This window comes from Balearica regulorum, chromosome 1, assembly GCF_011004875.1.
Source record: "Balearica regulorum gibbericeps isolate bBalReg1 chromosome 1, bBalReg1.pri, whole genome shotgun sequence".
NCBI lineage: Eukaryota > Metazoa > Chordata > Aves > Gruiformes > Gruidae > Balearica > Balearica regulorum.
Window position 1 is genome coordinate 61,510,619 of NC_046184.1, and position 24,045 is coordinate 61,534,663.

Genomic DNA, 24,045 nt, shown 5'->3' on the forward strand with positions numbered 1-24,045 from the left:
CATTTTAGAGAGCTGCTCCCACGGTCTGAACATTTTCCTTCTGGAGTGGACAGCATATAAAGTCAACATAGAAAAGTCTCCTCCCTACTTGGGCAAAGTGTAATGAAGAAATAATTACAAAGCTGCTACTAAAAAGAAAAATTTGGGGTACTTAATGCTGCTCAAAGTTGCAAGCTACTACTTGTACCAAAAAACTTCCTGCTCAAGGAGAATCATCAGCACTGCATATGAGAAAGAGGTGGGTATCCTAAAAGGTAGTTAGAAGTCCCTGACAAAAAAAACATTTAAATGAGAGAATGCAAACAAAAAAAGAGGATGCAAAGAAAAAAAACAAGGAACTGGTGACTTTGAACCTCCTCAGACAGCATGTACCCAGCGTGCCTCTTTTAAGAGTCACTTGGAAATAATTGTATATTGATAACTTCCATGTGTGGATAGCAGTATTTTCTAATTTCATCAGATACAGAAATAGCGCTCTCAACACTACTTACCAGTTGGGACACAATGAAATGCTTCATCTCTTTCTCTTTGAAGATACCATATCTGAGCCTTAATTTTCATTTCAAGGAGCTGCTGTACCAACTTAGCAATTATGTCATGTATTAAAAGCAGATGCTTGTGAGAGGCAAGAACCCCTCAGTAAAACAATGACAGCAAACTAAGCCCAGCCCCAATTTGGTAGATGATTTTTTTTTTGTTTTATTGGCAGGGCTCTAAATTCAACAAGTAGTACTTCAGGCTTTTGAAGGATTTTGGGAACAGACCAAGGAGCCACTTACCACCTTTTTAGCTGCCAGATTTTCAGGACCTAACGCTAGGCACATATGGACGGGGTTAGACAAATTGGCCCACTGGCTCACAGAGATCTCTGGGGTCTTCCTCCCATCCCAGCCCTCCTCTTCCTTCCCCCTCTCCCACCCATGCAGCCCAGCCCCCCCCCCTTTCTTGTGCTCCGCTGCTTCTGCCTCTTTGCTGAGCTGGTGAGCACAGCAGAGCAAAGTCACACAGTTCAAACTGAGTGCCTAAACCACATCGGCATCCCTCTGCCTCAGCCTTCCAGACATGAGTCTCCCCTTATCCATTCTTTTTCTCTGTGTGGCAATTCCCACTACCGTCACTAGCAGCACGGCCAAAGGATGGCTTGTGCGCTTGACTGGGGGGTGTGCAGGCAAGGCAAGGGAGGGAGAAGGGGGCAGAGGGGCCGTGTCTCCAGCACGGAGCCCCACAGCCCTGGGCACCCGTGCTGTTCACAGCTGGGGCTCCCCCCCAGACCCAGACCAGGAGCAGCATTTGCCAGAGACTGTTTCTAAGTGGATTCAAGCAACGCCCCTTAGTTTGAGGAAGACGGGAGGGTTCAGCCTCACATATGCTGCCCTATCCCTCATCCTTGGGCCAGGCGACACCCCCTGGGCCTAGGCTGTGATATTTTATCGCAGTGTGTTTCCCAAACCAGGCCTGCCCCAAGGCCCCAGCAGGGGCCTGCAGGTGCAGGAGAGAAATTCTCTAGCTGAGACCAGACACCGTTCCCTTACGCGGGGATCTAGCTGTGTGCCCAGCCTGCCCCCACCACCCGCCAAGGGCTTTCCTCTCTCTGGAGTAAGCACTGGAGGTGCAGTATCCTCAAGACTCATCCAGCGAGCAAGAAGATCCAGTTTAAGCTCATTTTCCTGCTACTTTCAACTAACTTCTGGAAATTCTAATAAAAGGGATCTTCCACTTAGCTTCACATCAATGGAAAATGCACCAAAACGAAGTTTTTCACAGCCACTAAGAAGAGGAACAACATATTAACTGCTAACGCAACGCCAGCAGTTTGTGCTTCACCCTGCCCTGGGAATCTGGAAATGCTTCAGTGTCAGAACTGGAAGCCACAGAAGAAAAGCTCTGGCCTTTAGCTTGCTAGAAAATGTTAGAAAAATACATCAGGAAAAAAAAATATTAGTTGTTTTAAAGATAAATTCATACAGCAAATTCAAGTCTGCCTTAAAGGGAGAAAAACTCCTACTCTGAGAATCTTATTAACAGAAAGAAAAAGGCACAGTGAGGGAATTCTTCAGTGATTAAGTTTTCCCCATTTGTTTTCCACTAATGTAAGGATCACAAATAATTGAAAATAAGACGAGTTACTGTATTACAATAGTTGGGAACACAAAGAAGGAATCAATTTGGAGCAGCTTTTTGCTCTAATGTGAAATCTGTTAAAGAGGTGTAGAAACAGTTCTGTAGACCTTTTAGCAGAGCTCCTCTCTGCTCCCGTGCTTCTAGAAACGTGTTACTTATATAAGGTCCCTATAGCCAACTGCCATAAAAATTTAGCAACTTGCCCCAAGACAGACATTTTGAGCAGAGTTGGACACGTGCACGCTTCCCATCCTCGAGGGCCAGAAGCCTTCTGAGCACACGAAGTGCTCACTCACAGCCTGTCCTTTTAACAAACGGTAACAAGGCAATACACCAAACTCTTTGTTGCCCATTTTGAACAGCAGCAAGGCAACAGCCATATAGGCAGGGGAAGTCATTTCAAAATTTCATTTCAGAGGCCGCAGCCAGTGAGCTGGGTGGCACAAAGGCATGGAAAGGGGCAGAGCAGTGGTGAGAGCACAGCAGCTGCAGAAGGCTGAGTAGGGAAACCAGGGAACTTCAACAAAGAAAAAAAACCCCATGGGGTAACCAAGAAGTAGCTCGGGAAATTATTGTTATGAACAAGTAATACTCAGTATTACAATCCTTATCATTACCCGCCCCCCCCCCCCCCCCCCCCCCCCGACAAATATACTCACTCTCTTCTCTGTATCATCCCCTTTTCTAAAGAACGGCAGAAAACTGAAGTTTGTACATGTACACCTTTGAAAAAGCAGACACAGACTTCAGTGCGTCTGATAGGACAACCACTTTATTACAAAGAACAAACAATGCTTCGAAATAAGACTGATCAACTTGAATTGTACAAAATGTCAGTTTCCTTGTAGAGGTCATTAAGTAACAGGCTGTAAGACGAAGTGCACGTCAAATTCGCTATCCTGAAATGTCAGATAACTACAGTAATACTTATGAGATCTTCAGAGTTTATGGCATGATCATGTGCTCTACTCCAAACTACATTCAAAAAGATATTGCTATAATTACTTTGAAAACACAAAGTGTAGGTTATTGTTCATTTCCACTTTCACAAGAACATTCTGAAGGTGAAGCTGTAGCAGCGTCTGCCATAGCTGGCACGACTGTCCTACGCTTACACAGTCACAACTTGCCTAAGGAGTGGAGTAAACCTAGACATTTCCACAATACGGATACTGGCATCTGATAGATTTCAGCTTCTGTTACATGTCCTTTAGCCATATATAAAATAAATGGAAAACACAGATTCTCAAAGAGCTGATGCCAACAGTCTTCCAAACAAATTTAGAAATCAAACAGTCAATATTTGTCTGATATCTAGTCAATAGGCAAACAGGTGGGATTTGGATGTTATAAATACAGTTCTAAAAACAGACCACAAAGTGTATTTTACAGCGTGTACCACAATTTCATTTTTAAAGTAAAACCATGAGGAACTGAAGATTTGCGTATGATCACTATTCAACGTCACCCAACTTGGACAAAGAAGAGAAAGTGACATCTCATGTCAAGTCAGCTGAAGAAAGCACACTTACAAGGAAATTACACTTTCATTGAAAACGCCACAGTTTTACCCTTTGGTAAGTTGTGACATACCCACTGAAAAAGAAATTGTGCAAAGCATGTGAAACCAAGTGCAAAAAAACTCCACCCAGACATACCCAACAGATTTTATTCTTAAATAACAACTCTACAATCACAGCTATCAACCAACACAATCAAAGCCACAAGTGTTTTCTCTAAAGGCTTCTTTCACAGTACTATTAAGAAAAACCAACTTCTATTCTTCTAGTTAACAGTTCATGTGTATGGTATTTTATTTATCAGACAGTATTGGTAGTGAGATCATACCTGATGAAATGGACCATTAAACCACAAATATTTTAAAGCCAGTTAACTTCAGGAAAAATCCTATACATTCATACTATAAACACTGTTTAAAGTGAATCTGGGATATCTGTCATTGTCATAAACACAAGATTTTTCTCTGGAGTAAAACCACCTGTATTACTCCTGTGCCACAATTAACACTATTACAGCAATTTATGGTCCCCAGCACTTTTTATATGCTATTATAGCACGTGATGCAATAATTAAGGCTGTATCAGCACTTCCATTACAACCCTGCCTTCAGGGTAGCTAAAACTTGGCTATTAAATCTGCTCTGGGATACTTGGGCTGTTAAGTCTCTAACATTTTAGCGATACTTCTCCCACCAAACCAGGCACGTCATTTATTTTAGTTTATATATTTACAAACGCTCTTAAGACAAATTTAAGTGGCAGAGGCAAGAAATTCTACCTTGATGTACAGTCTTTTGGGGCAAAATTAAAGTGCAAAGTATAAACTTCATTGCACAGTAAATAATTTAGATTTTATTTTAAAATATATCTTATTTAGGTGCCTCAATCTACTCACCTAGTGACCTTGTCTGACTCAGCCATCTTCCTCTACACTTTGGTAAACAAGGTTTATATATAGATACATAAATAGCATTTAAAACGTTTACCTTTATTTCACGACTGTGAACACTTTTTTTTCTTTTAGCACAGGAATGGATCAACCTATTCCTAGAAGTAATGCTTGTTGAATTTATCAGCTAGCAAGTTAATGTAAAATGATGCATAGTAAAAGGGAGATACTGAACTCGATTGGTAGAATATACTGGTAAAGCAAACAAGCACTTAAGAAGATTAACTGGAATAAATATGTTGAAAGTTGCCATATAATATGTGCAAAATTGCTTACCATGTATTCTAAACTTTGGTTAAAATTTTCAGATTGAAGTTTTACAGAAACATTATGGAAGCAACCCAAGTGATTACAAACACAGGAATGAGGTAAGTTATTATTAGTGCAAAAAGCAAGCATATGCTAAAAGCAAAGCATATGGATTTAAAATAAAGAGAATGAATTTCATGGAAGTTTTAATACAAGACCAGAAAGGTCTCTTGTAAACATTGGTATTTACAAGTTTAAGATTTATACAACTACAAAAGGATAATTCTAAATATTAGTAGTGCATTTACAATGAATTTATGTTTTTTGTAATAAGAGAAATTACTAAGTTTATCTTTTTCCTTTTAAATCTTCAGGGGATATCTTTCGAGATTAAGATATTTGTTACAAATAGTAGAAAAATCATTTCTTTACAAAAAAGTATATATTAAAATATTTATACATTTTAAGTTACTATATAATAACTGGAAATTTTTGCCTTGTACTCAGGCACCACAATGAAGAATGTGGTATAAGGAACTAAAACCAAACATAATTTGCTGATATACCAAATCTTATGAATTATCTAGGCAAGATCTGTAGCAATCATGGGGACTCCACCTCAAATACTACTGCATGTGCCAATTTTTTCTTTCTTTATTAACTTTTAATTTGAAACAGTGTGGTTTTTTACATTTTAACTATCACTACCAAAAAGAGCTACTGGATAGAGCGTGGTCCTCCACCCCACCACCTTCAATATAGTTTCTATATGGTACTCATACCTGAGCAAGGCTGTATAACGCTCATGTTTCAAATGTAAAAAAGGTTATATATTTTTAAGATAAAAACAATGCAAAAATAAAATATTTGTAGCATTTACAAATAGTACAAGAGTTACATTAAACACTACATTCGAAATTTGACATTTATTATGTTGTTTCTACTTTGAGCTTGACGTTTTCATATCTGCAAAAAGAAGGAGACATTGTTAAACATTTCATAATTTCACATCGCGTACATCATCAAACACTTTCAAACAACAGTTGTTTCAGAGTTCTGGGATACACATCATGGTCAAACCCCTTGCCAATTAAGGGATTAAAACAGCATCGGAAGATGACACATTATGAAAGACAACTTCTTCATTGTTGCTTTCCACCTTAGGGCAATACATGTTAAAAAAAAAAGCAGCGGCGTATTCAACAGTTCGCTTTCAACCACACGCCGTGGATCACGGCCCTCAAACTGAGGTCTGCTAAACCCATACAACAGTTCACTGCTCCCCGAGGGGGTGTGGGCACACTCCCCCCACTCTGCCCTTCCTAACCTTCCTCCATGCTCACAGGGCCCCTTGCTGAGCAAAGGCAGCTCCCAACTAGCGGAAAGCTAAGCCAGAAAGGAGAAGGAGTGGGATTAACAGGAGACACCAGCAAACCTTCTTGTTTTGAGCCTCTGGATTGGCTCGCTTGAAAGGTGCGCCAGAACTCATCAGGCTAAAAACTAATCTTTATTTTCAGTGGATCCACTCCCATCCCCAACTCATCACAAAGCTGCACAAATTCAAGCGCAGGGACAAGATGACAAAACCTCTTCTGGCTGCAATACAGACTTTAAAGTGTATATGCATCACAAAAATGCACCTTACAAAAAACATTTCTAATAAGGAGGGGGGAAAGATTGGAAAAGAAACCAAAACAACTGATTAAAAACTCACGCACATAACTAGATTACTTCTTATTAGAATGAAAAAGTTTTGAGCCAAAGCGAAACCTGGGGAAATCAGAAGCTTACTAGGCTTTTATTATTTCAGGGACTGGGTAAGACTCAATAACCCACATTTCAGTACTTGCTTGTCTTTGCTTGAGAAATATAAAAATTTTTTTTTAAAACATTATGCCAAATTCAACAACTAAATTTTCTTAAAACTTCTGTAAGGAACAAAACATTTCAAGAACTTCACACGCACTGCTGAGAAAAGCATTGGTTACACCATTTTCTCCGTCACATCTACAGCCCATTTAAATGCTGCATCTGGCGTTGACTTTACCTTGAAGCCATCGAACTTGCGTGGCTGGGCCGTATCCTCTCTCATTCTTTGCAGAAATTCTGAACACTATCGCAGGACGGGAAGTGTAATCAACATGAGCATTTGAAAGCTGGGCAGCAGTCACTGTACATGATGTTTTAAGACCACAGTATATTCTCATAAATACAAGCTGACTTGGATTTTCCTGTAATTGTGCGGAACGGATTGCTAAGTAGGCAGAATATTCTAAAATATTTCCAGAAGGTGAAGCAGGAGGCTCCCAAGAAAGATGAATACAGTCTACACTCTGAAGAAAATGGGAGAAAATGTGATAGTATGTAGGTAACCAGTAAATAAATATATATATATAAAATTATATATATATAAAAAACCCCATAAAAATACAAAAAACCTCTAAACATCATCTGAAAATTCTAACCTAACATTGAAGGTAAGGATGTGTCTTTTGACTTTTTTTTAAAAAGCATGATAAACCTCTATAGGTTTAAGAATGCTGAAAGAAAAATCACGAGGAAACTATCAGATGATTAAGATGTGTATGTGGTAACATGATCATTAGGTCTTCAAATAATTCTTTATAGCTAATTCCTTAAAGAAAATTACATTGAGCAGAATTAACCAAGTAACCATTTGACACTATTTTATATGACAATTTTAACTTGAAAAAAACCCCAACAACAAACCAACTAAACCCAAGCTGAGATTAAGCTTGTGACCAGAATTTTATACATCAGAACTAGAATTACCTATATTTCTCACCTTGGTGATTTTGACTGTTGAAGGAGCTCCTGGAAAACCTGGAATACAAGTCTTGAATTCACTGATTTTACTGAAAGGCCCAACACCACAGCCGTTAATTGCAGCAACTCTGAACCTGTACACTGTGCCTGGAAAAAGATCCTGTTTCTTAAGTAACCTGTAGTCTGGTACATCTGCACTTTCCATCTGAAAATAAAACAACATTTGTGTTAATTTTTAAAATATTCTATATGTTTTAGGCTGATTGTGTTTAAAGTAGGTAGTGATAAACTGAGATTTCTAAGTTTAATTGAAACTGAAAATCTATCTAATACTTTTGTACTTAAATCAGAATTTACAAAAAGGTTCTGACTGGCACTCGCTCACCTCAAAACATGTGATTTAAGATGCAGTATGAGAATACATTTCTAACAAAAAAAAAAAATCCCCTATTTTTCAGTCATTTAAATTGAACTGCACCTCTTGGTTATTTTTACTTGGGAAAGTAAGAGCAAAGTAGTATTTCCAACTGTATAGCTTATGATTTAATTAGCAGACTCTTCTGTCCTTAAAAAAAAAAAAAAAAAAATCAAACCCAGTTATTCCTATAGCTAGGAGTTGCAATTTGATGTGTAGGTAATCAAAATGTTTTTAAAGAAAAACACTCTAAGTTAGTAACAAACAGGTTTCTGAAACATTATGTGCTACTGTACTTCCATGTTTAAAATATACATTGATGCATCCTTGAAACTTCCAATGGAACTATTTTCCTTCTGAATAACATGAGAAATCACAATCAATGTAAACACTGTAAAATGTACTACACTCTTTGTGTAATATTTATAATGAAGTGCATTCAAAGAAAGTGTTCTGTTCTTCTGTTTCTGTCTCAAGGAAACATACACCCATTGTTTTTGTTTCTGGTTCGCTAGGACATCAAAACTACAACATTTTTGCAAGTTTCACAGGTATAGCTTTTTCTTATATAAACTAGATGTGCAACAACATTAACTTAGAGAAATCTAATGCAAAACCCACTACAGTTCCATATCTAGTCCTTTTGAACAGCCTAGCCTATGTCTTGTTAGTATCTTTAATTTGTAAGCAAAGATTCTGGAAACAGAGAAGAAACTTTGATTGAAACATTTCAATGCTGTACTGAAATAACATATTAAAACACTGTGGGTTTTTTAGTTTTTAAGAATTTTTACTGGTTTGAGAGTTCTCTAATTTTTTTCCCTAAGGCTAAAAATAGAAATATGAAAATAATTAGCAATAGCAAAATAAGATGTTCCATATTATCATAGAAAAACAACAGAAGAGAACTCATCTGGTTTAGGAAATAGTAAAAAAAGGCCAGCAAAATACACGAGGAACTACTGGTCACAAAATACAAGACTCCTGTAAGCACCAGATCCTGCTCCAGTATCAGAAAATCCTGCATTTTGTTGTCCACCACATAAGCAACAGATTCCAAAATACGTATGTGCAAGTTATGTCAGAGAAGAATTAGCGGCTACCTTGTTAGAGGTGCTCAGTGTTTCTTCTGGCAGCAAGTAGAACTGGCTCACCACAGCGCTGTTGTTCTTAAAAATTCCAACATCATACCACTGCCGGTCTTTTGTTTTCACCGGTGCCGTCTGTCTTTGTGGAGTTTTCTAGTATTTGAAGAACACGTTATGCAGACTACCCGTACTTCAATGTAAGGTAAAAAAAATGTTAAGACTAGTATATGTAAGAGACAACCCCCTTTTATACCAGTGTTGCTTTCTTATACTTCAAATGAATAGCATATATTATTAAAATACTCTTCGAAACCAACTGGTTCTTACACATTGACTTAGACACAGTCCATCATTTAAAAAAAAAATTAAACAGTTGGGATGTCACCTCTGACATTCTAGTTTAAACAGGGAGGAGGGGAAGAAGTTTATAGCTGTAGAACTAGGTGTCTGTAGCAGCATGTAGTTGTGAGTTAATTTCACTCAGAGGTCAAGAAGTTCCACAACGTGATCAAACATCAGTAGCTCTACCTGGGACTGAGCTATACCTCAGCCCCAAACATACTCCCTCTCTTTCAAGCCGCTGCTGAACTCGCTTGCAGCTGAGAAGAGGGCCTCTGCTGTGGCATGGGGCGATGGTGGTGGAGGGCATGGGAACTGTTCCTGACTGACCCAGAAAGACAAACCATCTTTCTTGCTTGTCTCCAGGCACCGGGGAGGGTGCTTGCACTGTCAGCGTGCCCAGCACGGACAGGCCATGATCCTGCTAGCATGGAAAAGGGGCTGCAGTGGCAGCTGCTCTTGGCAAAAGCACCGCAACTCTTTAGTAGCAGCTGCTTCTTCCCATCCTTAGCTCCTCTCTTTTGGTGGCAACAGTGGCACCTTGGTTTTGTGCATTAAGTTGTAAGCAGGTGAAATAGGAAGCATTTACTTTTTCAGGCAGTATTTACAGCTTGCATAGCCAGTCCCCATCTCCTCTAGGGAAAAACATCAAGATGTCAGTTTAGTTACGTTTCAAACCTATAGATCAGCAGCTAACACTAGTCTGATGCAATACATACTTCATTTTAAATTCAGTTGTGCATACAGAAAAACATTTTACATTTGCACATCATGCAGCAGAGAGACCATTCCACTGTGCCAGTCGATAAAAATGACTCAACAGCTGAAACACATACTTGGATCTCCTCCCAACTACACAACTGCTACTTAGACTCAAATCACACCCACACAATGCAATTAGTTTTACAACAGAAATGTTTACCCCTGTATTATTCACTTCAAGCCCTAAATATACATTGCTTTTTATTCAGATACTATTAAAGGAAAACAGAAGAGCCCTTACAACTAATCAACAGAACAATAAATGCAGCAATTTGATTATACTTTTTCAGACTTACAGAGGAGTGTGAATCATTTGTCTGTCCAGTATTGACCTTTGTTGAAGGCATGATATAAGCAGTTTCAGCAGCTAGAAACAAAAAGTTAGATTTAAATTCTTCATATCACTTAAGCTTTTTAACACAAAGTCCACAGAGTTATGAAAGTTGACCTCAATAGCCATTTACAAGTATTTGTTGCAAAACTGTGTCTCAGACTTCTTTTGCATGCAGTTCTATTTATAACATGAACAACTAACTTTGGCTTGCGTCACATTCACAGAACAATTGTAAGAGCCTGGCATTGCAGGCTGCTACAGATATTACAAACAGAAGGCAGGACTCAGAAAATCCTAAAAAGTGACAGAATTATGAAATCGATATGAAATATTTGCGAACAAATAATCTAAATACCAGATTGAGGCACATACTGATGATATTGTATGCTTAGACTAAGCATGAAATCTTAATTTGAATGCATTGTTTCTGACATCAATACAGTCTGAATTCTGAACATAAGCAGTTAATCTTTAAACAATCCTAACAAATGGGAAAAAACATTTATTAATTTTAAAGTGGAATCTTAAAAAAAGATTAAATCAAAGCACATAAGCAACTCAAGGGGATATTAGTATTCTATACTTGTGTTTCTGGTTTTTGCTTTTAAAATACAATACTGGGGTAAAAATTACACTGCTCACATAGCGTCAATAATAGAATACAGTTCTTTATTTAACACTCAAAACAACAGCAAGCACAGACTATTGGTAATCACTACAAACAAAACTTGAAAAACTACCACTATGTTTAGTTTCTGCATTGCTGCTTATTTTGGATATTTCAAGCAGACTGCGAAGAGGTCACCAAATTTGACTAGTGGTGAGCTGGCCCCATGAACTGGCCATACTTGTTATGGAGGTCAATTGTTTAAAATCAAAACCATCTAAGGTTACTATTTGTAGTCTTTTGCTGACTAAATAAACAGACAATCACTGAATGAGAGCAAACGTGCTATGGGCACCAAAACTGGCTGCCACTGCTATTTAGAAAATGGGCTTCTGCATAAATGAAGATTTAAAGGACTTTTCACTTAAAGGAAACAAAGTGGTTTACAAATGTATAAAAGGAACATCCTGGTTTTAAAAAATGTTTAAATCATAGCAGAGATCATCCAGGCTGCCTAAGGTCCTCAGTGCCCAAAGCCCTATCTCAATCCCAGGTACTAGTCAAGATGGGAATCCCACCACACTAGAGGAACTCTGATGGCCTTAGATACATATGGCTCAAAATACAGTATGTGAAACACATTTCAAACCTTCAGATTTTGAATTGAATGTTGTTAGTGAAGTTTCATCTTTAACAACTGCCCCATTTGTACTTGATGATTCAGTTTTAACAGCCTGCTGGGTTACCATAGTTTGTGCGCTGGAGACAGTACTGGATACAGAAGCATCAGGATTTACAGTTCGTTTGTCCAAGTCATGTAATTCACCTACATTTGCTGAAGTCTGAGGACCTTAAGAAGAAAAGAAAATATTAACCAGAATTCAATATTGATAGCACCTAAAAAATCTCAACTTGATCTAATGGCTTTAGTTTCATATAAAGCCAGAGGTTGGCTTTAGTTTCATATAAACCCAGAGTTTAGCTCAGATTTAGGTTAGAATGGATCTGATTAGATTAATTGCTAATGCTTTCTTTAGGTATGTAACTGTCCTGGTTTTGGCTGGGATAGAGTTCATTTTCTTCTCACTAGCAGGTATAGTGCTGTGTTTTGGATTTCAGATGAGAATGATGTTGATAACACACTGATGTTTCGGCTGTTGCTAAGCAATGTTTACCCCAAGTCAAGGGGTAAACAAGGGGTAAACTTTTCAACTTCTCAGACTGCTCTGCCAACGAGGGCTGAGGGTGCACAAGAAGCTGCGAGGGGACACAGCCAGGGCAGCTGACCCAAATTGGCCAAAGGGATATTCCATACCATATGATGTCATGCTCAGCATATAACTTGGGGGAAGCTGGCCAGGGATTTGGACCTTGGCTTGGGAACTAGCTGGACATCAGTGGTCTGCAGGTGGTGAGCAACTGTGCTGTGCATCACTTGGTTTGTATATTCTTTTATCATTATTATTGTTGTTATTATTATTGTCTTCCTCTTCTGTCCTATTAAACTGTCTTTATCTCAGCTCATGAGTTTTACTTTTTTCCCCCCAATTCTCTCCCCCATCCCACTGATGCGGGGCGGGGGGGGAGTGCGCGAATGGCTGTGTGGTTGTTTTAGCTGCCTGCTGGGTTAAACCGTGGCAATAACTTAACAAGAGTCTGTCTGCACGGTCATAAACAGAAATATGTAAAGAGTTATATTAAAACAGCAATTTCATTTGTTTTAAGCTTGCTATTCTATATCTATTTGGTTACAAAAGGATTAATTTGGGAAAAAATCCTAATATAAAGTATCCACACAAATTAGTATCATAGATTTATAACAATCAACTGAAGATTAACCTGTGGAAGCCTGTTTCTCACTTAGCACTAAGATCCAAAATTCCTACACAATATTTAAATTACGTGGTAAAGAAAATTAAAATCCAACAACCTGTAAATTACATGAAAGTCAAATATAAACAGATCAGGTAATTGAGCCTGGATTCACCACACAGAACTTAAAGCACTTCAGTGAAACGCCTAAATCGGTGCCTGGTCATCTTCTATTTCCTCTACAGTCAGAGAAAAACATGCTCGTCTCTACGCTGCCTAAAATTTTACATTGGCTAATAGCTTTTCACTATTAACAGACAGAAGGAATATCAAAGAGACCCTGCAGTTACTATCACCTTAATGTTGTAAAATGAATCTAGCCCTGTCAGTCAATTCTTTGATATTAAAAATGGCTATTTATGTTGAGACACATTTGCCACCATAATAATGAATATATTGAGAATTTCATATCCCTTACAACACTTCAAACAACTTAAGATGTCATTTTTCCTCATATCTTCTAAAAATATCTACAGTAATAACTAGTACAAGTTGGGTTTTTTAAACTACAAAGGCCTCTAAAATAATTTTAAATTGCAAGACAGAAATAATCTTATTTTATGTTTATGAGATGAATTTTAACTCTCACTTTTTCATTAATTTTTATTCTATAGTCATCTTACTTGATGTACAAACAGGCAAAAGAGAAGGGGCATTTGATTCTTTGAATCCTGTAGCATCTGCATGGTTTCTCATAGTCTCCTGTGTAATCTTGTTTTCAGGTGCTGCAACCTTTTCTTTTCCTTCTACTTTTAGTAATGAGTTGGATGAAAGGGAAACTTGGACCTAACCAAAACAACACATTTGTTAATGTTTAACTGCAATGTTCAGAAATTTCAGTTGCAAACATGGCATGAAAATCCTTGCTGAAAAACAACAAACAAAAATCCTCCAACAAATCCCCCTAGCACTTTTTAAATTAAAACAAGAAACCAACCTCACAATCCACCATATCTTAGCCATGATAAAGCAAAGACTCAAACTCTTGTGTTATTAATGGAAGTTCATTGATGCATACATTTAGACTATTGGGGAACTTGAGGGGATGGGGGAAAAAAAAAATAAAATCACAATTACAGAGGCTTTCAATCTTTGCTTTCCTGGCACATACCTAAGATACTTCTACTGTTAGTAAAATGTATAGTACTTCTGCATGTGTTTTCTACAAGGATACGTTATGGATCCCATACAGATCTGAGGCCTTACACAATTAAGAAAAGGTCTAAACTTCTAAAAATTTGATCCTTTAGCCAGAGTTAGTCTTCCTCCTTTCTTTTAAATTCGCAAAACAGTAGAACATGTACAACTGCACAACCAGAACAGATAATAATTGGGTTTATACTGTAGTAGGAACCTACAACTAAGCAGACTAGCGTACAAACACTAACAAAGAAGGAGTATGCCTTATCCTTGTTGCCTCTCACAGTAATTGCAGCAACATTTTGAGGATGAACAGTATTTCTACTGGTAGCAGGCTCCCAGTTCGCACTCTGGAAGTCAATACAATTGCAGTTTCCTTTCTGCATTACCAGGAAGAGGACTTTAAAGACTATCTGTCAATCATAAAAGTAAAAAGGATGTACGAAAACTGATGCAACCGATGCACCTTCAGCAGGTGTCCTTTTTTTGGTTTTGTTTTTGATTTTGGGGCTTTTTCTAAGGCCTAAAAAGTACGCAGGGACTTTTAAAACTGAGAAAGTGTTTTGGCAGTTCTGTTGCTTCCCACACTGCTTTGTCACTTAGGCATTTTTCAGTTCACACTTACGTTATTAGGAATGACATTATTTGTTTGGCTGGGATGATCCACCTTCATTTCTGGATAAGGGACACTAGGCAATGATTGTGGACTTTGATGTACAGAAGAGCCACCTTTCAGGTAAACAAAAGCAAATTCCAATCAGTTACATAAAATTTAATATTATGTTGGTTGGAATGTATTCCAGTAAGCAAGAGGGAGACCCAAAGTCACCTGAAAGAAGACTTGGTTGTAAGACTGAAATGAAACTGCATGGAGAAACAGTCAGATAAAATCCCTGCCTCACTGTTTCCTTTCTCAAATTGTGCCCAGCACTGTACAAATATCTTCATATTCAAATAGCTGGCCAAAACCCACAGTGACAAGTTAAAGCTGAGTTTTCCATAATTATAATGCATGCATTTTGTAAATAACCAAAGAAATAGGATCTCTCAAAATTATTTTTTAAAAAACAAACTCATATTAATTACTTGTGCAATCCTCTACTCTCTCTTTGCACAAACATTAGTGTAATGTGATCTGACTATTACCTTGTGAACTCAGCACTGATGTCTCAGGAACCCCAGTACCAGGTATTCCAGCCGCTGATGGCACTGGTGAGTCAGCATGTAATTGAAGAAGATATCCTTCAACTGTAGGTACTTCATCCCATTTCACTTGAAAAGAGTTGGTTGTAGCTCTAATCAGCTGTACCTGTGATGGTGCTGGAGGTTTCTCTACAAGAAACCAATAAAACACAGATGGCATGTTTGAAATTGCCCTCCTTTATCAGTTTAAGAAATATCTATATAATGCAAGCAAAATCAATAGCTCCTTTTTCACTGATGTACTATATATACCATACTCAACAAGAAACAGGTGTCAAAGGTTGCAAATCAAGTCAGAGATTTATAAAGTGCCATTCTAGAGTGTTCAAAAATGCTGAAGTTTTGTTGTTTTGTTTTTTAATGGGTCTTCTGCTGCCGGTAAGTCTTTGGGTTGTATGTACTTCCTTATAGGTATTACAGAGATAAGAGATCCTCGTCCTTTCCTAAAAGGCTGCACACAGCTCTCTGGCTCCTAAAGCTTTACATATTCCTGGAAAGGATTCACAGAAGATTGTGCTTCTTTTTTGCTTGCTCTCTGTAGCTAAAGTGAGCTTTCCCTCAAACTTCTGCAGGGGCTGAAACCTAGGCACAATTCAATGCCAACGACCTGCTCCTCTCACTTGCGCTGATGCCTGACTAGGCTGCACTCTCAAGCACATCCCTCCCCTGCTACTCTTTTTCATCTTCTCACCTTCCTGAGGAAAATAAAAATTAAAAAAAAAAAAAAAAAAGGAAAAACAAAAGAAAACATGATCTCCTAAATGTTTCACAAATCTCCAGTAACGATTCTCACACTTCCGCTTGAGTAGGCAACAACCCTCTCCCAAAAGTACTATTCTAGTTCCCTCTCTCCTGATACCATCTCAGTGTCCTGCCATCAAGCCAGCTACTAATGAGTGATTAGTGCTCCAGAATTCCCTTCAGCCCTTGGAACAATTTGGTCCATTCTCAGATTTGACAGTATCTTTTTGCAGTCCAAGAGATGAGGAAGCAGCAGCAGCAATGATCCCAAGAGAAGGAGAGGTTTGGTAAAAAAGAGTAAGTAGCAGCACCAAAGATCACTAAGAAGAGAGGCCAGGAACCTCGAGTTTAGGTAAAACACCCTTTAGCACCTTGTATCTACTGACTATGGCATGCAATGCAGAATCTAGACACAAAGTTATTTCAGGGGCTTTAAACAAGCCTTCTTAATTTTTTCAGTTTAAGTTATAGCTGTAGCCTTCAAACAATCAACAGTGAAGCATGGTTTATTTAAATAACCTTTAAAAATTAAATAATCTTTGAGTTTGCTACAGCTTTAGATGTTCTGATCATCAACGATGCCAGCTTCCCATATGTTAATAAAATATGGAACATAGTACAAGTCTTTTATTTATTTCTGACTCACCAGTATCAAGGTACCAAAGATCTTTGCAGCAAACTTGATTGTTCCAAGCTTTTCTGTAACCATCTCTACCACTCCAGATATACAGACGAGTGCCAACTGCTACAGCACAGTGTCCTGCTCTTGGCCCTGGTAACAAGTTACTTTTGTCCTCCTGGCAATCTGAGATCAGACCTATCCATTCTGTGGTATCTAGTAAATGAAACTCAAAAAATTTAGTTTCTAGATGTTTTCCAAAACAAACAAAACAGATGTTAATACACTTAACTGATCAGAGAAAATAAAAATAAATCACCTCTGTTTTTAAAGACAATTGCACTTAAATTTGCAATATTACAAAGAGAAGGTCGCTTTCCAATTAGTTGCAAGATACGATCAATTAATACAGGATGAATTTTCTGACCTCTGGTTGTCTCTCTCAGGCAAATACAAGATCAGAAGTTGAGCATTCAGGGATAGTACTATCACATTTAGAAAAAAACTCATTTCAGGATCTGTCTCTTGTGGTGTTCTATAAATTAAGTAAAAGTATTTATATTACTTAGTATTAAAGTTGTATTAACAAAGATTTGCATCAGCAAACCTGCTGAATGTTCGAAGAAAAATAATTACAAAAATCACTTCTTAAGAAAGATGTAAAAAAGTGGCATCTTCTTTAGTCAGCTAGGATTAGAATTGTATCCTCAAACTTTTCTCAGGATCTTTAAAATATTCATTCTACTCTGTTAAGAAAGTATTAATTCAAAATGCCCACTCCCAAAAAGATAGAAACACTAACCCAAATTAAGATAAGAAAATGAACCGGTACATTTCCATTCACCATCATGAGCAGAAATTTCACCTCCTGCTGACTGTGGAACCCATCCACCAAAAACATACATTCTGAAATATAGGAGAAGAGGGAAGAGGGAAAAAGAAAAGAAGAGCCAATTAACATTCAGATCTGCTGCATGTGCTCTCTCAAACTAGGACAAAACAGAAAATTTCCAGTGCTTTACAGTTCTGTTTTACAGCAGTTTATTTGTGTCTACTCTCTTTAGAAAGTACTGTCACAGACATCTACCTTCTGAAAATTCTGAGTAAATTAACTGATTAAAAAACCCAACCAAACAACACCTCCCCAAACTCCTCAACCAACTTCCCAGAAACGGAAGTTAATACTGTACCTTTTTTACAAACCACTAAACTGCTAATACTCTCAAAAAAATCACACATTTACACAGAATTTCTACAACCCTTTACTGCACACCTCTCAATAAACCATTCTAAAATTAGAAGGCTGGTATCTAAGTCAGATATCAAAATTTAAAAACATAACACAGGCTACAAACATTTTAAGTAAGTACTAAAAAGCTAAGCTGTTGGATCGCAAGATACAAAGCTTTCACACTTCCTTCCCCCCTTGCTTCTTTCTCCTCACACCAGCTTGTAAACTGATATAAAATGGACTGAAATCCATGTTTAAAAGTCCATTTTATCAATGCTATCTGCCAAAACAGACCATACTGGCAAGAAGCAAAGTAATGAGGAGCAGACTACAGAAAAAATGGCCCACAAAAACGTGGAATGGTTTTGCCTAGAACTAGTTCTACTCTTTGGGCAGTTTCTTTGCGTAGCTAGTTCATTGTGTCACAAACAGAGAGGGACTCAAGTAGGCTCCTGACAGAGCCAGCTCTGGTCCAGCAGAGACCGCCCCGGAATGCACAAAGGTGCCTTAAGAAACCTGGAAAGCTGCTTGTGGGTTGGGCAGATTGTCCTGCTGGATGGAAACACCGACAGTTTGATGCCCTTAAATTAACAATGGTACTTTTTCATTTCCACTGAGGTAGGATAATAGAAGCAGAAAAGTACTCTACAGGGCTGATGGTTTATACTGAGCAGTAGTGGATAAGCATCATCATTCTCCTACTAGGTGTACCTTTCTAGAGTTGAGCTTTTAACAACAGACATACTTGTTTCCTATTACATTGGCCGTATGGAGACTGCGAGGAAGTGGTACTGTCCCCTTTGTTTCTGGTCTTGACCAAGTCATGGTTTCTAAAAGAAAAAAGAATAAAAACCATCAAAAAACTTGTATATTTACTTGTTATTGTATATTTCACTACCTGGATTTTAGGAGGGATCATACCTCTAACATTCAACAAAACAAAATTTCACCTTTTTAAGATGGCCACTTTAAGAAAGAAGGCACAATAGCAAGCACTTAAAGCTTCTTTTAAAATTCACAGGAAATACAAAATAATTGTTTATGAGTTTATCAAAAAGATACATTGTAGTTTCATTATGGTTATTCAACTTGGCTATCATAGTGACAGTCTTTAAAGCGCTCTAAGGAAACAATCTCACCCTGTAACCAGAATCACTGAGAATAATATATGCAAACAATGCTGTATCTATTTAATTCCAAAAATGACAAAAGGTTAACACTATGGTGTAAGTCCCAATAATATCTGCACCACATCATGCCATTAATCATTATATTCTGTATTTTTTCCTCTTAGCTAGTAAGGCCCCTGCACTGACTTCTACTGGCGAATCAACTCACCTATGTCAAGTTCCCAGAGATCATTAAGCCGACAGCCACACATCCCTCCAAAAATATACATCTTTGGACTTCCCAGATCTTTTCTGCAGTATATGATGGCTGTGTGAGATTCTCGGGGAGACGGCAAGATCCCTTTGGTCATAGGAATACTCCAGCCAACGACGCCAGAACCGTGTTGCAGCTCCAGTTCATAGAAATCATTTAAATATCTAGAGTATTATTGTCAAAATATGAAAAATTCACTTATAAGCAAGATTACAAGTCAGCTTTTAACCCTGACCCCTTCCAAGTATTACAGATTTCTGTCTTGGGAGAGTGTAGAATTTTAAAATCTCAAAACATTTCATAACATTGTGGACACTACCAAAACTAAATGGATTTAAACCAAAAAATGAACTATTGTACCTTGTTGCCTCTAAGGAAACATGCTTTCATATCATACTTGATACACTGCATTACAGTAAAGAAACATTCAACATTGGTAAACATTCTTAGCAGAAACCACTACATATGGACATACTTGGAATAAACTGCAAAGTTGTGAGAAATACATGATGACATGGGACGTTAGAGATTTCTGCAACTCTAAGGCAAGAAAGGTGAAAAGAAGCTGTTTCTTTTCTGATGTCTTCAGGCTGGCCAACAATTAGCTATTTGTTGCTGAATCTATCAGCAAGCTATTTTTAGATAATGGTCTTTGAATCTTGGCATTCACACCAGATACCTCTTGTTTACTGAGCTTAAAATTGCAGGTTTATAGCTCAGTGGATATAAGCATGCTGAACTGCAGGTGAATGTGGATATAAAACTTCAGCATTATAGCACTGTTTTCCAATAATAAAGGCAACTTGAACTGTTACTTTAAAAAATTTCCAGGTGAATTCATAACTGTTTTCCACAACATTATAGAGAAAACTTTCATTGTGAATTCCCTGATGACTCATGAGACGTTGCTGATTTAAGTAAGTCTAACAAACAAGCCATTCTTAAAAATATCACCCAAAATATTAGGAAAAATACCAAAGTCTACTCAGGTTTCCCTCCAAAAATGTCAGAGCTGCCAGTCAGTTGAGAATACTGTGGGATTAGCAGAAGAAATATTTAAGCTCCTTAGCACGTAACCCCTCCACCACACAAATAATCCAAATGTGAATACTTGGTACACAGGACAGCCTCCCTAGAATGCCCCTCTTCAACACTGTCATAACAAGTAATTTATTTTTAAAGACACTGAATTCAAACCAAATCAGCATACCTGGGAACATTATTATTTGAATCCTCACTTTCATTTGCCAGGCCACCAAATAAATAGCACTTGTTACCATATAAAGAAAAGCTGTGGCCAAGTCGAGGACAAGGTGGTGATCCAGTGGAAGGAGCTTGAGGTTTTACTTTTTTCCAGAGCCATCGACTTGCCTTAAAGACAAGAAAAATAGATTCAGAAATATCTTCATTTATAGTCATTCATAGTCAACACAATTCAGATAGTATTAACACTCATATTTTCTGAATTATTTTTAAGGGAATGCTGGGCTTTTCTTAGGATATACATTAAAAGGGCACATAAGAGCTAACCTTCCTAAAACATTAAATATTTTATACTTTATATAGACTAGATGAAAGTCTCTTTTTCAAAGTTATTTAGATTTTTTCCCCATCTTCAGAATCTATTTAAAGAATGTATTCTTCCTGGAGCAAAGCAAAGCTCATCTAACTTTCCTCTGCAGTTGGTAATATAAAATGTGTTTGTTCATAAATAGATAAAGTAGTCCTCAAAACTGAAATATCTTCATACATTTCCTACCTGCAATTCATATAAATCATTACTGTATCTTCCATATTCAACCATTCCTCCAAAAACTAGTATTCTGGTACCATCACAAACAAATCCATGTGCTGCACAGCCTGGAGGAATATCTCCCCTTACAGCAGGTAGGAACCACTGATTTGTAACTATAGCAGAGAAAAGGAAAAAAGAAAAAAAATAAACACTGAGAAGGAAAGTGTATTTTTAAACACCTCTGCTTTATACCTGTAGATAACTGTGAGTGGGCTGTTTGTTTAACACTAAGTTTCAATTGAATTAAAACTTTTTTTTTTAAATAAAAGGAAAAGCACGTCTATCAAACCAATGCTACTCAATATATGAATGAGCACACGAGGTCACTGTAACTAAGTCAGTTACCAAGGGTCACCCAGAAATTTAATAGACTTGCCAAAAAAGAGGCTAATGAGGAACATAAGCGCAGATCCACACAAAAGCGGTAGCTATGCTAACTCAGAGGGAGCTAGCTCTAGAAACAGAATTATTAGAGCTATAGCAGCATGGCAGTGTGCCTGGACTTAATAGCCCTATTGAAAAACTAATTACACTGTTCAGGGACCAGTGTTGATATCTACAGAGCACTGCACTGATACATGGGAGAGAAGAGGCACAGAGACAAGAGCGAGCAACTGAGACTGCCTGATCCAGCAGCAGCATATTGGTGTTTAAACTGTTCTGGAATGAAAAAATTACAGGAGATACTGTCTCCTTTTTCCTAAGCTTTTTGCATGAGCCCAAAGAGGAAAACTGTGAAATTAGAAGCTTCCAGTCAATGTTGCTGCAGGGGATGAAGATGCCCTCGCTGCATCCAAGCTCCTCGGAAGTCATCATGCTCGTAGCAAGAGCAATGGATGACATCCCAAACTCAGGCAGACCGGGTCACAACCCTGTATCTTAGCTCCCAGAGAAAAAAAAGGTCAGTTTGAGCCAAACACCCATCTGGGAACTGGAATAACTGAGTCATGATCCTTTTTGTCACTGCCGCAAAGGGGAAACACCTTTACCAAAAACTCTGGGCAGAAAAATAAAAGTGATGTTAAGACTCACTCAAAAGGCACCTATCAGAACCTCCATTCTGAGAGATACAACAACCATTTGAAAGCTTTCTTTACATTAGTCATCAAAACAGAAAGGTCAATAAATTTGTTTTTTTCTCCCCCCAAAAATGTGATTGTGTACAGCAGATCTTTAAGCTACCGTGGAAAAATCTGCTTAGAAGAACTCTAACAGTAAGCATTTTCCTCTTAACAAACCACCTCCAAAACATGTTTGTGCATCCAGATTTTATCTCAAAAACACTGAGTAAAAATACCATCACCTTTTTTTTTGGGGGGGGGGAGGGGAAGGGGAAGAAGGGGAGTGGGGCATGATAAGAATAATTTTTTAATGATTCTTAAAAGTTGGCAAGTTAAAAGGCTAGTTAACATGCTCTCACTTTCATGCTTTTGCTATGTTGCTCAAGCAGCCAACAGTGGCTGACTGAGCAGCACAGATCAGTCACCTAACTCTCCCATCTCTGTCCAAGCTCTGAAATTACACAAAAGTTTTCCAGCTTCATACAGCATCCTGTACAGTAACTATTTAGGCATCTAATATCTCACGAATAAAATCGGTCTTGGGCAGCTTCCTGTTTGGAAAGGCTCCCAGTGCCAGCATGTTCACTTTGCTAACCAAGGTTTCCATGTCAGCGTGCTCGGCTCTCGCGAGCTGCCACCAGAGGGAAGAAGGGGGACCTGGACACTGGAGGGGGCTAATCCCGTCTGCACTCGTTCAGCCCAGAGCTGCCAGGGGAGACCCTGCACGCCACGGCGAGGGGCTCGGAAAGCAGAACTGATGCGAGGCGCAAAAAGAGATTTTCCAAGTTCCTTTCCCCCCCCCCCCACAGGAACGTTAACCCTACAACATCAGCCCGGGCACAGCCCAACCCCAGGAGGACCCCTCGCCCAGGGGCATTTCCCGCCTCCCCCCCTCCCCATTTTGGCTCCAGGCAGCTTTCCAGCCCGGGGACAGCCAGCCTGCCCGCCGCCCGCTCAGCGCCAGCGGCTCGGCCGAGCCCCCCGCGGGCAATCCCGAGAGAGGGCAGGAGGCTCGGGGGGGGGGGGGGGCGATGCTCCCCGCTGTGAGGTGCCCAGCGGCGGGTGACCGGCGCCACCGGCGGCTAGAGACGTGACAGCCCCACCGCTGCTCCTCCTTCCCGCCGCCCCCCCCGCCTCACAGCCCCGGGCGCCCCCGGCCCCGCCCCGCCCCACCCCACCCCGCGCGCTCCCTGTCCCCCGCCCGCGGCGGGCCGCGCCCGCCGCCCCGCCCCGCGCACCCGTGTTGTAGACGTGCAGCTCATCGGCGATGCCCTCGTTGCCGCCTCCGAAGATAATGACCAGCTCGCGGATGGCGACCGCGCGGTGCCCGTGGCGGGAGCGCGGCACCGGCCCCGTGAAGGAAGACACCCGCCTCCAGCTCAATCCAGCGGCGGCCGCCGCCATCTTACCGACACTCCCACAATGCACTGCGCGGCCGGGGCAGGCCCGGCGGGGGAAGGGGGAGCGGCAGGTGGCGGCGGGCGCTGCCGCCGGTCACGTGATGGCGGCGGGGCGGGTGCCCGCTGGCGTCGGTTACCCTTCGCCTGAGGGGGAGCTCGACTTCTGGTCTCTTCCACGTCGGTGCCCGGGGGAGGCGACGATCGCCTGCTGGGTGCTGGCCTGCTCCTCCTCGGCGAAGCGGGCCGGCTGAGAGGCGCAGCGAGGGAGCCGCGTCTTGTCCTCTGCCAGGGCGGGGACTTGGAGGCCGCCTTTTCGGCGTCCCCAGGCGCACCCCCTGGGCTGTGCCACAGCCTCCTCTGGCGCAGGCCTCTGCACGGCTGCCTCCGCCCCTCAGGAGCCCCCGATCTGGGCCTTGCTTCGGCAGGAGT

General features: G+C 39.7%; 1 protein-coding gene across 2 annotated transcripts; it reads right to left on the reverse strand.

Moving 5' to 3' along the window:
• Positions 1–2,868: 2,868 nt before the first annotated feature.
• On the reverse strand, positions 2,869–23,760 carry HCFC2 (host cell factor C2). 2 transcript variants are annotated; one of them, XM_075754293.1, is made up of 16 exons: positions 23,455–23,760; positions 21,120–21,268; positions 20,571–20,731; positions 19,316–19,524; positions 18,723–18,807; positions 17,549–17,652; positions 16,774–16,962; positions 15,330–15,515; positions 14,809–14,912; positions 13,667–13,829; positions 11,821–12,021; positions 10,527–10,597; positions 9,145–9,282; positions 7,646–7,831; positions 6,887–7,172; positions 2,869–5,805 (listed from the first exon to the last, which is right to left on the reverse strand). In XM_075754293.1, exons 1-16 carry the CDS (start codon positions 23,618–23,620, stop codon positions 5,780–5,782), a joined length of 2,424 nt encoding a protein of 807 aa, XP_075610408.1. In that variant the 5' UTR covers positions 23,621–23,760; the 3' UTR covers positions 2,869–5,779. The 2 variants fall into 2 exon arrangements, with proteins under 2 accessions (XP_075610408.1, XP_075610397.1); XM_075754282.1 differs by lacking the exon at positions 2,869–5,805 and having other exon boundaries at positions 5,816–7,172.
• Positions 23,761–24,045: the final 285 nt, after the last annotated feature.

Excerpts from the sequence above, each read along its gene's own strand:
- HCFC2 (XM_075754282.1), bottom strand. The coding sequence starts at position 23,620 with ATGGCGGCGGCCGCCGCTGGATTGAGCTGGAGGCGGGTGTCTTCCTTC. Across the intron at positions 13,830-14,808 it reads ATAATGTCATTCCTAATAAC|GTCCAAGTTTCCCTTTCATC; the intron begins GTAAGTGTGAAC and ends TGTTTTGGTTAG. Across the intron at positions 9,283-10,526 it reads CAAATGATTCACACTCCTCT|AAAACTCCACAAAGACAGAC; the intron begins GTAAGTCTGAAA and ends TTCAAATACTAG.